This window comes from Felis catus, chromosome D4, assembly GCF_018350175.1.
Source record: "Felis catus isolate Fca126 chromosome D4, F.catus_Fca126_mat1.0, whole genome shotgun sequence".
In the NCBI taxonomy this organism is placed as follows: Eukaryota; Metazoa; Chordata; class Mammalia; order Carnivora; family Felidae; genus Felis; species Felis catus.
This window is the reverse complement of record NC_058380.1, coordinates 1,080,972-1,098,007: the sequence shown is the minus strand read 5'-3', so window position 1 is coordinate 1,098,007 and position 17,036 is coordinate 1,080,972. Positions and strand designations below refer to the sequence as shown.

The window sequence follows — 17,036 nt, the reverse complement described above, 5'->3', positions numbered from 1 at the left end:
TCCTCCGGGCCCCTGCGCATCCGCCTGGCTTCCGACGCCTGGGAGCGGCCCGCGTCTTGCCAGGCGCCCTGGGAAACAGCGGCCGACTGAGCCAAGGCCTGGGGGAGCCAACGCGCTCTGGCCGCCCGCAGCGGCCCGCCCTGGCACGGGGCGCCACCCCAGACCAGAGGACCTGTCTCCCGCCTGGGAACACGGAGGCTGCGCCAACAGGGCGGGGGCTGCACCAAGCGGCTCTCTGCTGCCCCCACCGCCCCCCACCTCCTGAGCGTGCGGGTCGGCCCCGGGGGCGTGGGGCGCCCGAGAACCCCCACTCCCTGGCAGCGGCGCGCTCGCCTTCCTGGCGCGCCCAGCAGTTTGCGAAGTGGCCCGGGGAAGGATGGTTCTTGGCTTCATTTCGTGGATTAAAAGTGTCCAAGACGTGGGCAGAGCCGGACGTGACCCGCCCCCGCCCGCGCGGCGAGAGGGAGGGTCTTCAGGGTCCCGCGGGCCCGCCCCGGCTGGGCGGAGGGGCGGAGTCCTGAGGCGGAGTCTGGGGGCGGAGTCCGGGGCGGGCCGGGGGCGGGCCGGGGGCGGGCCGAGGGCGGGAGCGCAGCGGGGTCCCCGGGGCCCAGGCGCGGGCCGCGCTCAGGCCCCGAGCGAGGCGGCTCTGGCTGCCGCACCATGGAATCGGGCACCGAGGAGTTCGAGCTCAACGGCGACCTGCGCCCGGGCTCGCCCGGCTCCCCGGACGCCCCGGTAAGCCCCGCCCCGTCCTCGCCGCTGTGCGATCTTGGCCGGCGCCCGCCCTCTCTGGGCCCCGCGCCCGCTGCTCCCCGGGCACCGGGGGTCGCCGGCCGGCTGCGCGCCCGCTTCCGCACTGCGGGGTGCCGGGGTCTCTGCTCCGCGTGCGCCCCCCCGCCGTCGGGTCCGACGTGCGGTCCGGGGGCTAGGGCCACGCCGGCGGGGTCGCCGGGCGGGCCGGCAGGTGCGTACGCCGAGCCGCGCGGCGGGGTGGCCTGGGCGCCACCTTCCCCCGCCTCCCGTGCCGGCCTCTAACTTCGGCCCCCGCATCCCCTCCCGCTCGTGCGCGCCCGGACGCGCAGGATCCCAGCCTCCGGGCCCGGGGCCAGCAGCGGGCAGACGGTTACGTCACCCGCTGTGTTCGCCGCCACCGCACTATCCAGTGCGTGCCCCGATGGGGAACTTGAGGCCGCTGTGGCTCCGCTCCTGTCTCCACCGCGGCCTCTGCAAAACATGCCCTCCTGGCCTCGGACGGCCGTGGGCATGGGACAGGCGCTGGAAGTGGTCCCGACTTCCACTTTACAAGTGGTGGCTCCCCCGCTGCCCCTGGGTCCTGTGGGGGGCGGGAGGGGGCGGGGGGGGGGCTGTCCGTGCCCTGTTCCCTGGGCCCAGAACTTCCCCAGCACCTCTGTTTGTGATGCAGTCCTGGGCATGGCTCTCTGGTGACTTGTTGACTTTGAACATTCTTTCACTTTCTGACCCCCTGGCGATGGGGGCAGGGATGGCCGTCTCCCAGCCATGTGAACCGGGCTGGGGCAGCGCCGGCTCAGCTGTGGGGAATAGGCCGGGTTGGGGGTGGGGGAGGACATTGGGGTGAGTGAGACCCCGATGGCAGGGCAGGCCCCCTGTGTGCTGGTGACCCCACTAATCCTCTCCATTCTCTCCATCCTTGTCTGTTCTTGACAGAGGCTTTCTGGGGCCCAGCCTCTGTGCTGACCCTTCAGGAAAGCCTGACTGCCCTAGGGTGGCACAGGATGTTTGTCCCTGGGTTGGTGGTGAGGAAACTGAGGACCGAGAAGGTCCTTGAGTGACCTGCCCTGGCATGTAAGCCCTTCAGAGCTGTGGGCGTGCATACTCGGGGAGGCTGCCTCACCTCTCAGGGCCTCCCCCCGTGCACGGTCTGGAAAGGGAGAAATAATCCGACCCCCCCCCACACACACCCCAGTTGGAAAGGAGGGATCCTGCTCACCTCCCAACCTGTGGCTGCGCCTTCCAGTCCAGCCTCTCTCTGCTCCCCTCAGCTTTGGCAGGCAGGGTCCTGTGAACCCCAGGCCCAGGGAGGTCAGGTGGGAGATGCCTCCCCCATCATCGCTGAGCTGCTACGTCAGTGCTGAGACCAGCCCAGGCGGAGAAACCAAGGCCAGAGCCTGGAGCCCTGCTGTGTGGGTGGGGGGAGGGGGGTCAGGAGGGCTCCTGCACAGGGGGCTGCTGGCGCTGCGTGCTGCAGGACCCGACTGTGGTGCGGCTTGGCCGTCTGCCATGTGGGCAAGGACATCCCAAGCAGAGAGAACAGCAAGGGAAAGGCCCAAGCAAGTCTGGGGAGGACGTGTGTGACAGGAGGTCAGGCCCTTCCATGGCCCCCGAGAGCCGGTGTGGGTGTGGGTGTCTCCTGGAAGGATCTCACCGTGCCTGCGGCCCAGACCCACGTAGCGCCACTCCCCAGCCTCTGCCTCGCCCTCCCACCTTCAGGACCTGCCTTGTTGTGTCTGCGGGACGTTACTCTGTCTCAGTTTCTCCTCTGTGATGTGGGATGGTAGCAATGTCTTTCGTCAGAGATCGTGGTGAGGACCACATGGGCTCGTGCGTGTGCTGGGCACAGTGTCCACTTTCCTGCCCGCTGCTGGTGATGACTCCAGGGTGGCTCCTTTCCCCGTGGCAGGAACCCTGTGGACAGGCACAGCCTTTCCTTCACAGCACCTGCTCAAATCTGAGCCTCCGGCACCTGTGTGAGGAAGTCTCACTGGCGAGAGGGGCGACCCCTGGGGTCTTTGGATGCGCCGAGTGGAACAGGAGCCCTGGACGGCAGAGTGGGTGGGCTAGGTTGGTCCTGTGTCCCCAGCACAGCCCTGGCGGCGGGGGGTGCTGACTGGGAGGCCCAGGCCGAAAGACCCTGTCAGCCTCAGGACACCCACTGAGGGCTGGAGTGTTCTCTAGTGGGAAGTGGGGCGGGGTCACTCGCTTCCCAGGGTGGCCGGGCTCAGGGAAGAGCCCTCCGTGCAACCGCTGAGCAGATGGACCCCGCAGGTGCTCCTCACCCCGTGCCTGTGCCCCCACGGCCCTCACGGAGGCCGGGCTGCCTGGGGCCCCTGCAGGAGAGAGCTGGTGTCTCTCTCACCTGCGGCTGGTGGCAGGACGAGTAGCAAACCTGAATGTTGTGTGAAAACGACCCTCGGCTGTGTCCTGCCCGGGGTGTCTCTCGGCTTGGGGGCAGCTGCATTGGACCTTGTGGTGGCCATTGGGGCCACAGCCAGCGGAGGACACAGCAGGGGGGGAGCAGGGGGGTGGGGCGTGGCTCCGGGGGCTGCATCTGGGCTCTCTCCCTCACTTCTGCTTTCCCGGAAAGATCCTGAGGCTGGCAGGGTCTTGGCCAAGTTCTAAAAGGCCTCGGGGTCACTGCCGGCCAGTGCTGAGCCCACAGGAAGCAGGTCTGCCCAGCCCATGGCCCAGCTGCTGTGGGAAACCCCCTCCCTCTGCCCCGCACCGAGACTTCCTGTGGGGACACTGACAGGGACACTGACATGGAGCGAGACACCTCTCAGTGCTGGCCTTGTGGCCTCCATGCCAGGCATGAGAGATGGCACATGGCCAGATGGGTGGGTCAGATGAGGGATACTCCAGGTCTTGCCAGACCCACCTCGGTTCTCAGGTCCCTCCCCAGAGGGAAGGACTCCAGAGCCCCGTTCCCACCGGCACCTACTGTGCCCAAGCAGAGGAGCTGTGGTGGGCCAGGCCCCTGGGTCCTGCTCAGGGCACACGGCCATTTCCTGGGCTTGTCCTTTCTCTTGTTGTTCGGATCTATTGTTCCAAATCCGTGCAGCTCATTTAGCAGGCCGTCTGCCCTGGCTGGCTGGGCTCCAACAGACCAAAGGGCCTCTGCACCCCTCATTCAGTCTGATCGCCCATTTTGCAGATGAGGAAACTGAGGCACAGAACCCTGGTGTGGGATTCAGGGGTCTTGGGGAGAGGTGCCAGCAGGAGTCCTACCCTAGCTCCTCACCGGGCAGCCGATGGACGCCATGGATTTGGTGGGGGCCTTGGTCTCTTCCGAAAACATGAAGGTGGGTTCTGGGCAGGGGCTCCCGTTCCACACTTCCACGCAGCAGTCAGGGTGGGCAGGATGGGGGGGGCGGTCAGCAACCCAGACCCCTGGCTCCTCCCAGGCCTGGCCTCAACTCCCCGGGGAGCTGGAGGCTGGGGCGGGCACGCCATCTCCTCTACCCGAGCCTGGGCTGGACTGGAGTGTTTCCGTGAAGCTACGGCCGAAGCAGGCACTTGGGCGCTGCAGATCTGGGCTCACATCCGTCCCGATTCCCTCCCTGTCCGGGTTGAGGACAGCACTGTGGCCCTGGGCTAGCTGCGAACGCCCCCAGGCCCTCTGTCCACAGAAGGCGGGCCTCCCTCCTGGGCTCTGGCTCCCAACCCACAAGGCTCCTTCCTGGATTTTAGGGGGAGAACTCCAGAGCTCACCTGCCGCTTCGCCCGGCTCCCGATACCACCGTTGAGGTTTAGGGGAAGTCCTCCTGGCCCTGGGGACACATTAACCAGGGTGTTTGTTCCCTGCGTTACTCAGGTCACGGGCAGAGGTCTGTGTGGGAGGTTCCCAGCGTGGCTCCCGGCAGCCAGGCTGGCAGTTCAGACCGAGGGCTCCGGCGGCCTTCCCACCCTGCCCCGCTAGACTGTGCCCGGGACAGCGGGCTCTCTGGGGCAGACAGGCCAGGTTGGAGGGTTGATGCTCCCTGTCCACTAGAGGGGAGCTTCCCAGAGTGCAGCCCGGGGCACACAGATGGGGAGACTGAGGCCAGCTACAGGGAGCACGTTGTCGAGGCCACGCAGCCAGGCTGTGGTGAGCGGGGCTTGACTGGCCTCCTGGCTGGCGCCCCTTATCCCTGCACGGGTTGAACAGGAAGCAGATGGCTGCGTGGGCAGGAAGTGCCCTGCACCAGGAGGGGCGTGCTTGCCACTTGAGGCTCTGAGGCAGGGGCCAGATCCACCAGAACCTTAGGATGCCTGCTCCTGGCCCTGTCAGACACACGGAGACTGAGGCCCAGAGGGGGTCGCACACACGGGAGACTGAGGCCCAGAGGGGGTCGCACACACGGGAGACTGAGGCCCAGAGGGGTCGCACACATGGGAGACTGAGGTCCAGAGGGGGTCGCACACACAGAGACTGAGGCCCAGAGGGGGTCGCACACAGAGACTGAGGCCCAGAGGGTGTTGGCTGTCCTAAGGTCACACCACTGGAGCCGTGGGGGTGGGGGGTGCCGAACAGTGGCCGAGTGAGTGCACAGCTCCACCTCGCCGGCCCTGATCCCAGCCCCAGCCCTAGCCCCCTCTGCAGGCCTGAGGGGAACACGGGTCAAAGTGCAGCCCTCCCTTGGTCTCTGCTTTGGATAAGGTGCTTCCTGTGCTAGCCTCAGTTTACCCACAGTGAGTGTGAGGACGGGGCGGGGGCACCCAGGACAGGGGAGAGTGGGGACACAGGGTCCCCATGCTGGGGGCACTGACGTGTCATTCTGTATTTGAGTGTGCGTGTGGCTGTAAAGGGTTCGAACGGTTGTGGAAGGCTCAGAATAAAAGGGAATTCTTCCTCCAGCCCAGAGGCCAGCACAGTCAGCCTGGCTGTGCATGTGTGCGTGTGCCTGTTTATAGGTTAATATGTGCATGTGCCCACATGCGTGTGCACCGAGCATGTGTGCGTATTTGCTCACGTGTGTCTGCTTGTGCGTGTTTACACGTGCATGCGTGTTTACGTGTTTATATACGCATACACATACACGTGCTTATGGGTGTGTGCTCTTGGGCGTATATGTACCTGGCCACCCTGCCCCCAGCAGGTGGGAGCCCCTCCAAAGGTCTGCGCCCAGCTCTTTTCTCCAGGACTGGAGACCAGGACAGCACTGCGGTGGCCTTGAGGGAAGGTGCTTTGGCACTTCTGGTTTGTGACAGGAGCACATTCCCGCCACAGGCGAGGGACGCCCGCCCCTCGCAGCAGCGCACACGTGATGAGGCGTGGCCAGCCCAGCCGCCCGCTGCGGGCACACAGGCCCTTAGGCGGTGGGCTGGGGCGTGTGCGGCCTGGGGCTGGCCCCCCCACAGCTGTGGGCACAGCTGCAGTCTCGTGTGAAGAGGCCAAGCCGTGACCCCGGTGGGGCTGCTGTGTGTGGAGCGCCGCAGTCAGCAGTGCAGGGTCGAGGCGGGGCTGGGTTGAGGGCCCAGTGCTCCGATCTGGAATTTTAAACCTGGTGCCTCTGCTACTTAGCTTCCAGGGCTGAGGGAAGGAGGGGCTGCCTGACTGCCGCTGTTGCACACGCCCATTCTCCTCCCTTCCTCCTGGTACACTATTCTAGATGAGATTAAGTTTAGTAAGTAAGACACACGGCAAAAACGACCCCTGCCCCGTCCCCGCCCCCGCCCCACCCCCACCCCCGTAGTTCAGCATTTTCCAGGGTGAAGTTTCCAGCCGCAGAGGGTACAGGGGGCAGAGAATGCTGCTTTCGCCCCTCCCCTGCAGCCTGCCTCCAGCCTGCATCTTTCATGACTTCCGAAACGCGATCTCCCCTGTGCCCCAGGAGGCGCGGTGCAGGGCCTGGTGGCTCAGGGCCGAGGGGTGCGGGTGCATCCTGGGGGGCCAGCCAGGGGCAGCTGTGCCCAGGAGCGAGGGGCTTCCTGGAGGTGGTGACCCCTGGGCGGGGCATGGAGGGCTCCAGGAGTGGCCTGAGGCCCGGTGATGTTCTCAGGCAGAGGCACCTCCTGGACAGAAGGTGTCACCCCTGAGGGACTGTGAGAGCAAGCCTCATCACAGATCTTGGTAATGAATGAAAGGGCAAGAGGAGGCTTCTGGGGGCCGCCAGGGTGTCCTGTGTGTGCACTTAACTCCTGAGGCTCCAAGTTGTCTGCGTTAATTGTGTACAGCTTTTTGTATGGGAATGACACCTCAGTAAAGTGGTTTCAAATCGTTTTTAAAAATGAAAATTAGGGGGGCGCCTGGGTGGCTTAGTCCGTTAAACATCTGACTTCTGCTCAGGTCGTGATCTCACTGTTCGTGGGTTCGAGCCCCTTGTCAGGCTCTGTGCTGACAGCTCGGAGCCTGGAGCCCGCTTCCGATTCTGAGTCTCCCTCTCTCTCTGCCCCTCCCCTGCTCATGCTCTGTCTCTGTCTCTTTCTCTCTCTCAAAAACAAACATTAAAACAATTAAAAATAATGATAATAAAAATTCGGGGCGCCTGGGTGGCTCAGTTGGTTGGTTGGGCACCTGACGCTTTGCTTTTAGCTCGGGTCATGATCTCACGGTTCACAATTCTAGCCGCAGGTCGGAATCTTCGCTGACAGTACAGAGCCTGCTTGGGAGTCTCTCTCTCCCTCTCTTTCTGCCCCTCCCCCACTCATGTTCGCCCCCCTCCCGCTCTGTCTCTCCCAAAATAGATAAACTTAAAAAAAAAATACAATAAAAGTAAACACATAAAAATTAAAGAAGTAGCTCAGTTTGACTCTACCCCGCTTTGGTAGGTGGCTGGGGGAGCGAGCAGGGTTCCGGTGCCTACACTTCACTTCCTGCCCTGGCCCCCGGCCCGGCCAGGCCCGAGGAGGGCAGGCGGGGGCCCTGGTGGGGTTGTGCCAGGCAGGGGGCCAGAGGCTCCACCCGGGGCCAGACCAGCACATGTGCTGAGGCTGCAGCTTGGTCTCCTAGAGGACTTGATTCGGGAAGGGGGGGGTTGTCTTACAGGGGCTGCACAGCCCTGTCCGGACTCTGATCTGTCAAGGAGCCCTTCCCTCTGGGGCCCTGGGCCTCGCCTGCAGGCCCCACGGAGCCCCATCCCGTGCCCAGTGGGGGGGTGGGGCACAGGCGGTGGGGAGGGGCACAGGCCGGGGGGCGGGGGGGTGGCACAGGCTGACCAACCCCTCCCCGCAGCCATCCCGCTGGGGCAGGAACCGGCCCATTAACGTGAACCATTACGCCAACAAGAAGAGCGCGGCGGAGAGCATGCTGGACATCGCGCTGCTGATGGCCAACGCGTCCCAGCTGAAGGCCGTCATCGAGCAGGGCCCCGGCTTCGCCTTCTTCGTGCCCCTGGTGGTCCTCATCTCCATCTCCCTCGTGCTGCAGATCGGCGTGGGCGTGCTGCTCATCTTCCTCGGTGTGAGCCTGGGCTGGGGCCCCGGCGGGGGAGGGCCCCGGGGCAGCCCCCACTCAGCCATGCGGTCAGGAGGTGGCCCCCCGTCTCTGTCCCTCCACCCACCCGAGCGAGGCTGCGGGAGAATGTGGTCTACGGGGACTAGCTGGTGGTCCTTCCCCCGGGGGGGAGGGTCAGGGCTCACCTCCAGGGCTGGCTGTGTGACCTCGGGCAGGTACCTGACCCCCGCGGGCCTCAGTTGCCTCATCCATGAAGTGGGAGTAAGGGCAGGGCTTTGGGCCCACGTGGCCACAGTCACTAGGCCACTGCCCGCAGTGCTCAGAAAGGCGCCTGCCTGGGTGCGTTCAGCGCCAGCGCGTTGTGCCCTCAAATCCACACCTGGGCCTCGGGCTGTCTCTTCTGCTCCCAGACGGACACCTCTGAGCTTCCGTTCTTGGAGAAGGGGCTGCGGGGCTGAGGCCGCAGGCCCGGAAAGCAGTCCGAGCGTGGCGGCAGGCCCAGGTGCAGCGTCGGCTCCCTTCCGCCCACAGTCAGGTATGACCTCAACAACCCCGCGAAGCATGCCAAGCTGGACTTCCTCAACAACCTGGCCACCGGCCTAGTCTTCATCATTGTCGTGGTCAACATCTTCATCACTGCCTTTGGCGTCCAGAAGCCCGTGATGGACGCAGCACCCCGGCAGTAGGGGTTCAGGTGAGCCAGGGAGGGACCCACCTGCTGCCGTCCACCTGCCGGCCCCAGGCGGGTCTCTCCACCGCGAGGCCGCCCGGGCACCCGCTGACCCATGAGCAGACCCTCGTGACCCGCGTCGGTCCTGTGGGGCACCTCCGGCCGTGTGCACCGTCCCCGGGCACATCCCCTGTCCTTGCTCGGAGGCGAGCACCCACCCAGGGTTGCCCTACCCAGGAGCAGGAGCTGCCATGGCCGGGGGACGCTGGTTCCATGCTTAGCAAAGAAGCCCCTGCACTCTTTGGGGCCTGGGGGCTGCCTCAAGGGCGAATGCGGGTCAGCAGGCCCAGCGTGTGTCATGTGTGCTGCACGTGGGGCCCTGGCCGGGGCGCACACCACAGGTACGTGTGGCCTGGGGCCCAGAGGTTGCTCGTCAGGCCCGCCCCAGAGAAGGGGTGGGCACTGCTGACAGACAGCCACCAGTCCAGCACCGCGGCCGAGTGGAGAGCAGGCTGCCTGAACACTGCCTATGTGTCAGGTGCATGAAAGAAAACTTCCAGGGGGGCCAGCCGGAGGTGGAGGTAGGACCCGGGAGCAGGGCCCACACGTGGCCTGGCTGGGAGTGTCCATTTCCCACTGGCCAGCCATGGGAGTCCCAGCTCACTGCCTGCCTGCTGGCCCTGCCTTGTTGTTAAGTCCATCTCCCCCAGAATCCTCTGGATGCCAGCCTGCTCTCTTGCTCATGGCGTGATGACCAGGCCGTTTATTAATTGTAATTAAACACAGTCCTGGCCCTCCCTGAGCATCAGCCCAGAGAGGGTCACACGGGTCTGCTCTCTGAGGCCCCCCTTTAAGCCCTGACAGTGACCCAGGAGGGGAAACTGAGGCTTGCCCAAGGCAGAATTGGGCCCTTCTGGCTCTGGAGTTGTAGTGGCTCCAAAGCTCGTGGGCTGGATGCCAGACACGCTGCCAACAGGGGCTGAAAAGAATGGAGCCAGAGGCCCCTCCAGACAGGGTGGCCCTCACACCCCTCCTCTCCCTGCTCGGCAGATGCCCCCAGATCGCACCTGGCCACAGCCACCCAGGTCCCAGGAGCCGCTTCACCCTTGAGGCCCACGTCCCTGTGAGAGGCCCTTCCCGAAACTGGAAGAGCCCGGGTGGGCCCGCTAGACCGTGTCCTGGGACGAGCCGCCAGTGGTTGGGCCCCTGCAGACCAGCGCAGGGCCCCTGGAGTTGGGCCCAGGAGGCTGAACTGGGGAAGGGCCGTGGCTGGCGTGGACACACAGCGGCCCAAGGATGGGGGTGAGAGGCCCGGCCGGTGTTGGCCTCAGGACGTTTCCAGAGGGACAAGGAGACCCCCACCCTCTGCCAGTGCAACAAGCATCTGGCCTTGAGCCCCCCATGCCGATGACCTGTGGCGTCTGTGCTTCCTGACCCAGGACTCTGGACCTCAAGCGCCCTGGGCCACGGGCCCTGCCCATGCCTTCCACCAGCAGTGATGGGGCAGAGCCCCCACTTTTATAAGCACCAGTGACCAATAAAGCTAATGCACCTCCTCCCCTGTCTTGGGCCCTGCAGTCTACACTGCAGATGTGTCTGTGCGCTGCGCTCTTGTCTACACTGCAGACCTGCCAGTGTGCTATGTTCTCATCTACACCGCCCACGGGTCTGTGCGCTGTGTTCTCGTCTACACTGCTGTCAGGCATCCCACAGACTTTTCACAGCACAGCAGACCCTGCATACGCACTCCCCTGCTCAGGCCCGGGCCTCCAGGTGCTCCCTCAGGCCCGTTGGGGCCAGGGCATGTGTAGGACCACTGGCTTGGGGGGCTGTGTCAGTGCCACAGGAGGGACACTGGTCCCTCGTCCACTTTGGTGGCTTTGGGGTCAGAAGCCAAGACCTGGACCCTCTGAAGAGGTTGGAAGGACAGTGTGCAGGATGACCTTGGGTCGGAGGGACAGCCAGGTGTCACCATATGCCCTCAGGGCACTGGGCCCGTGACCCCCTGGCCTCATGGAAAGTTCCAGCACTCTCAGATTTCCTGCAGCCTCTCTGCACCTACAACCTGGCTCACTGCGGGGTGCCCAGTGCTGCTGGCCAATCAGGCCGAGGGGGCTGAAGGAAGGGGGGCTGGTGCTGGGTGGGCCATGACCCACAGAGACCCCCGAAGCGCCAGTGTTGGCTCCAGGGCGTCTGTCCTGAGGGTCCCCATGCTGGCTGGAGTCCCCTCTTCTCTCAGTCCACCCCTGCGAACTCCAGGGCCTGAGCCCTCGCGCTCTGCCGCCTCGTCCCCTTTCCCAACCCACACCGGCACCCCCTCATGTCCTTGATGTGACAGGACCCTCACCTGGTCCTCCAGGTGGGAAACTTTCCGGCCCCAGGTCCCTCCCTACAAATATTCAGGTGACTGTGGTCAGCTCGCACAAAGTGATCAATAAACAGAAGTGCTGGTGGGTAAGGTGGTCCAGTCCTGGGCTTTACTCAGGAAAAAGCATGAGGAAGTGGATGACTCAAGGTCGAGAAGGGCTGGTGGCCTCGGAGCTGCGGCCCTGGGGCAGCCCTCTGCTCCCGTGAGCATGTCTGTGTCCTGATCCATGTGTGAGACAAAAATCCATGAAGAAGCATGAGGGGCAGGTGGGCAGAGGGTGGACATGTGTTCGCAGAGGAGCTGATGGGGCCCCGCCGGGCAGGGGCAGGCAGCCCTGGGGTCTGGTGGTGCCGAGGTCACAAACTTGGGAATGGCCCTGTGGTGGTGGGGGGCGGGGGGGCAGGTAGCTAGCTCACTCCTCCTGCTGCCGGGAGCTCAGCTCACCTGCGCTGACTGACGCGGCTTTTGCCAGAAGCAGCAGGAGGTCAGGCTCACGTCTGTGACCTGTCTACGCAACCTGGCCCTCCTGCCAGCCCACCCGGTGCACCCCCTCTGTCTCCCTTGCCCCTCTCCCCCGGCCATCTCCAGTGTCCCGGGATGTTCCCCTGGCCCAGTCCTGCCCTGCACAATGCCCCTGGGGTTGCCCAGAGTGGCCCGCGGCCTGCGGTGTGGACTAGCCGGTAGTCACGTGGGGTGGCACCATGCACGTGGCCAGCAGATGGCCTAGCCCCTCCCTGGGCCAGGACAGGAAGTCCGTCAGCGCACCACCAGAGGGGTGAACCCCAGATGACTGGACTGAGCCCCAGTCACCGAGCCGGGCTGGCCTCCGAAGGTGCTGGGGCACTGGGGACAGCAAGGGGTGGTGGGTGGGTCTGTGTGCCCTGGTCCCCCCAGCACCCCGTCCTCGGCACCCCACACCTCCCCACCCGCTGGCTCCCAGGCTCGAGCCTCGGCGGCCCCTCTGGCCCCCCGGCCCTCACTCCAGATGCACTCCCATCTCAGGCCTCGGCATGTGGCCACTCTCCAGGGTGGGGCTCACGTCCTGCAGGTCCTCCTGACCCTCTCCGCCAGTCACTGTCACAGAGGCCGCTGGGGTCTACTCCAACTTGGGTGCCACGGGCTGGCATCGCCATCCATAGTGTCCCCCCGGGCCCGCGTCTGAGCCCTGCCCACCCCGGCCGGGCCTGCCTCAAGTCCAGGACGGCCCCCAGAGAGGGGGGGGTCCTACAGGCCAGTCACCCTGAGGATCCGAGAGAGAGGCTTGAACTGGGGGAGGAGAGGGCCCCCCGTGTACGCCTTCCCTTCTGCTTGTTTCTGGGCCACGGGTCTGGCCTGGCTCTCCCAGCAGGTGCCACCACCTGTGGCCTGTGGCCTTGGCACCATGTCTGGCATACAGTTCGTGCCCAGTGAATGTCTGCTGCAGACCTCCTCCCTCACTGGTCCTGGTGAGCCAGGCGGGTCCGGTCACGAGTGAGTGAGGGGGCGGGGGTGGGGAGGAGATGAGCTTGTGGAGACCGAGGGCAGCCTTGGAGAGACACTGGGGAAGGTGGGAGGCAGGGGGCCTCTTGGGACCTGGAGGCGGGAGGGGCACGGCCCGTGGTGCAGGAGCGCGGGGCCGCGGGGGCCAGAGCAGCGTGTGCTCAGCCCGAGAGAGAGGTGATGGGTGGATGGACGAGGATGACAGGTTGGCAGGTGGTCGACAGAGGCTAGGTGACAGGGGGCAGATGGGTCATCCCTGGGCAGCGTCCCCTCGCGAGGAGGTAGCTCTGCCAGGCCCGCCCCTCCACCTCTCCCAGGAACATGTGTCCTCTGGGTCCGGTCACTCTGTTTTGATGGTTTTTCTCTTTCTCTCGAGCGTTTACTTAAGGAGACCCGTGTGGGGGCCGAGGAAGCTGCCCCGACCCGATCCCACCCAGACCCTCAGCGGGGAGACGGGGCTCCGGCCTCCCCTTCCGGGCGGCACAAGATTCAGGGTCCCGGCCGCCACCTGGCTACCACCGAAGGACCCTCCCCCGTCCTTGTGACAGCGGGTTGTAGGGCCCAACCGGCCAGAGGCTGATCGGGGGGCCTGGTCGGGCCTGGGGTCGAGCCGAGGGCTGGGAGGACACGGGGTCAGCAGGACCCCTCAGCCCATTGCAGAATGCTGGCCCAGGCGGACTGGAAGTAACGCTCTGATCCCACAGCGTCAGCGCCTTCGCCCGGACACCTGCAGGGTCAACACCGCCCTCTCCCCGGAGGGAGCGCTGGGTTGTGCAAGATGCAGCCGCGTTTCCGGCTCCACAAACACCAGCCTGTGCCCTCGCCTGGCCCGTAACCACATCCGCCCGAGGCAGGGGGATCCGGGGCCAAACTCCCTCCACCAGGAGACCTCCTTCACTAGCGCCCTGCGTCACACTGTCCATTCACCCCCTCACACTGTTCTCACACCTCTCCAACAGCCTCCATCACACACCCTTTCACAACTCCCTTACACCCTCCCCCCGCCTCAACATACCTCACCACTCTCCGGACACCTCCTCACATCCTCCTCACACCTCATTTCACTCTCCTCCACTATCCTCACACTCCTGTCGCTTCTCAAATCCTGGCAACGATCCTCTGCCCCCGGGCAGCCTGTCCCAGCCCCTGCACTCTTCCTGAGGTGGGAGCAGCACTCCAGTACGACCGTGGCTGGATCAGGACCTACTCTCGGCACTGAAGTATTTGGAAGGGCTTCCTAGATGAGGCAACGTCTTACGTCTTCAGGCTAAACCCAAGGGGGTTCCGGGAAGAGCGTTCCAGCTGTGGGCACAGCATGTGGAAGGTGTGACACACGGGTCACGAGCGGTTCCGCTTGTAGATGTGTGGGGGTGGGCATACAGGGACAAACAGTGAGGGCTTCGAGTGGCCAGGGCAGGGGGAGTGGGGGAATGCGTGACGTGTGGGGCCTTCTGTGCCCCGATGGACTTCATCCATTCCAGGTCGCTGGCACTGACCGCCCAGGGGGTAGGCAGGGCAGGGGCCTGGTGGGGGGAGGTGCCGAACCTCAGCATCAATGCCCCACTGTTCCCCCAAGCCTCAGCCTAGGAGGGGAGGCCTTTCAGGGTTTGACCAGTGGGGCAGGCAGTTGGGCCACCGCAGACCTCAGCCATCGGCATGGAGTCCAGTCATAGAGGAGGGCCTATCGAGGCTGGTAGCCAGGGAGGGGTCCAGACAGCCCGGGCTCAGGGGCAAGGCCTTGGCGGGTCATGGACAGGAGGAGAAAGCAGTCAGGAGAAGCCTGCTTGGCCAGGGCTGGGGGACGGGCGCCCTGGACCACCACGGCTCACCACGGGTCCTGAGGCCTGTGACAGGTACCGGCTGCCCCCTGCTCAGGGGAGGGAACCCTACCACAGGGCCCTCGGGGGTGGCGGCCTCACAGGTCTTGGGTGGCACACAGCAGGAGGACCTTACCTGCCACAGGCCTGTGGGCCTGCCTCTGGGATATCTCCTCGGAGGCGGTGTCCTGGTTCAGGCGCTAGAACAGAGTATAGACCGTGTGGCTTATACACACACAGACTTCAGGAGGCTGGAAATCTGAGGTCAAGGCGTCAGCAGATTCGGTGTCTGGTGAGGACCAGCTTCCTGTTTTCACTGTGTCCTCACGTGGCAGGCTCTCTGGGGTCTCTTTTACAAGGTCACTAGTCCCATGTTGGGCTCCATCCTCGTGATCCGATCACCCCAAAGGCCCCACCTGCCACCACCATCACCTTGGGGGTTAGGTTTCACCATTACGGATTTTGGGGGGGACACGGCTGTTCAGAACATGGCAGGTGTTTTCAGCTGAGGCAAAATTCTAGCCCCGCCGGAACCTCTTTGCCCCTGAGGGCCGGCGTGCCTGCACTTTCACGCAGTGGCCTCATTTACCGTGACCTGGGTGCATCCACCCCTTGTACCCAGGTGTCCATCACCTTCACCAGGGTGTTACCGTCACCTTGTGCCAGCTGTGTCTCTCAGGGAGCAGGACAAACAAACACCCCAGGGCACCTGCCCAGAAAGAAATTTAACCTGGGAATCGGGATCTTGCTCTGTCGTGAGGGGACCCGCCCAGCTGAGCCTCGGGGTCTGACCTCCGGAACCTCCGGCGCCCCCGATGTCAGAGTCCAGAGCGGGTGCAGGGACCAGGCCTCTGGTGTGGCGGGCCAGCGGGAAGGTGGCCTCCAGTCCAGCCTCTGCAGTCTACACAAGGACCTGGCACGCGGGACGTCTCTCCAGCCCTGGTCAGGCGCCAAAGTGCCGTAGGGAAGCGGGCAGGTCTGCAGGTCCCTCTCCTGGGCCCCGGGAAAGGTCAAGAGGGGCTCTGTGTGGGGCTCGGCTGTGGGGGCTCCATTCAGCTCGGGTGGCTCAGGGAAGCCCCTGCGTCCTCACGGCCAAGCGCCAGCAGCCGTGTCCGCTCCACCCAATGGAATGTCCCAGAGAGAAATCTGCATGTGACGCTCCCACAAAGTGGTGAAATCGTGGAGAGTTCTGGCGAAGAGCACGGGACTGAGCAGTGCCGTCCAGGGCCTGCTCGAGGAGTGCTCACAGGAGCGTCTCCATTGTACAGATGGGCAAACCGAGGCTCAGTTTGGAGACACCCCGGGGCCTGCAGCATAGAGGTGGAGAGTGAGCGCAGGCCATGCTGTCCCACGGCATCCAGCCGGGGCGCCGGAATGAGGGAATTAGCCCAGGAGCTAATTGGCTGCGTGTGTGGGACACCACGTCCCGGAGCCGGGCCCCTCTGCCCCCACCCGTTTCCCTACACGTGCCCTGCCATCTTGAGACCTGGGAGCAGCTGTCGTCCCTGGAGGTGGCCTGCCCTGGCATCTCCAGAAACCTCCCATGGAAAATGCAAACTCACGGTGATTCTTGGGTTGACAAATACGCTTCTGTTTCCCCAAAAAGGGGCTGTGGGGGAGGAGCTGATGGAGGAGGCAACTGGGAGAGGGACCCCTGGGGGCCAGCCTGTGCCTGGTGCACATGCATGTGTGGCGAGGCCGGGTGGAACCCCCATCTCGGTGGCTGTGTGGTCCTTGGCTTTGGACTGAAAATGACGGCGCCCAGAGGCGACGCAGTGCCATGAGGTCCTGATTGCAAATCCGCAGGCGACTCAGTCGGCTTACCGGGCCCTCAGGGTTGTGACACTGAATGCCAAGGCTAGGGCACCAGGCCCTCTTGGACTTGCACACTTACCCTCCCATGTCCAAGGGGAAGTTTCCACATTGGGATCCTGAGCCTGAGGCTGGCAGGTGAGACAGGTGTAGACACCCCAGTTGAGGGGCTAGGCCAGTGTCCCCAAGATGAGGATGAGGGGGCTGGTGCAAACCCCAGGCTGGTGGGGGCAGTGGGGAGGAGCCAGAGGCCAGGACCCTGGATGGCACAATGACATTTCTCAACTCTAAAAGTTCTAGAAGGTTTTGTGGACTGTTTTGTTCTGAGTTTCTGCCTGGAATCTGGGACAAGACCTTGGGCTCATTTCTAGGCCCAATGGACCCACCCCAGACCCATTAAGCCCAGGTCTCACCTCCTGGTAGGGAGGGACTCCACTACCAGGACAGAGGCGGGTGAGGTCAGGCAGGGCCCCGGACCCGGGTGTTGGCTCTGGTGACTCGATGGGGACAAGGGGCTGTGAAGGGTCCCTTTAGGACACATCACAGAAGAGAATGAAGGCAGTGGTGAATCTTAGACCCCCTCACGTGCCAGGTCCCCCTTTTCCTGGCTGAGTAACCTCAGTATCCTCTTCAGGAAAGCAGGGATGCAGCCCCCACCTGCTGGGGTCGCAGGGTGCAGTGAACACATACGGGCACGGGGCTTCTTGGGGCATCTTGGTATGTGCAGCTGGTGCCCCCGCCCCGTGGCCCCAGGCAGGG

At 64.5% G+C, this 17,036-nt stretch overlaps 1 protein-coding gene across 2 annotated transcripts; it reads left to right on the top strand.

Annotated features, from left to right (window-relative positions):
• Positions 1-567: 567 nt before the first annotated feature.
• Positions 568-10,357, top strand: NINJ1 (ninjurin 1). Of its 2 annotated transcripts, XM_023243204.2 has the most exons (4): positions 577-735; positions 7,910-8,135; positions 8,663-8,825; positions 9,852-10,357. In XM_023243204.2, the coding sequence occupies exons 1-3, from the start codon at positions 661-663 to the stop codon at positions 8,815-8,817; spliced, it is 456 nt and encodes a 151-aa protein (XP_023098972.1). In that variant the 5' UTR covers positions 577-660; the 3' UTR covers positions 8,818-8,825; positions 9,852-10,357. The 2 variants fall into 2 exon arrangements, with proteins under 2 accessions (XP_023098973.1, XP_023098972.1); XM_023243205.2 differs by lacking the exon at positions 9,852-10,357 and having other exon boundaries at positions 568-735; positions 7,910-8,137; positions 8,663-8,801.
• Positions 10,358-17,036: the final 6,679 nt, after the last annotated feature.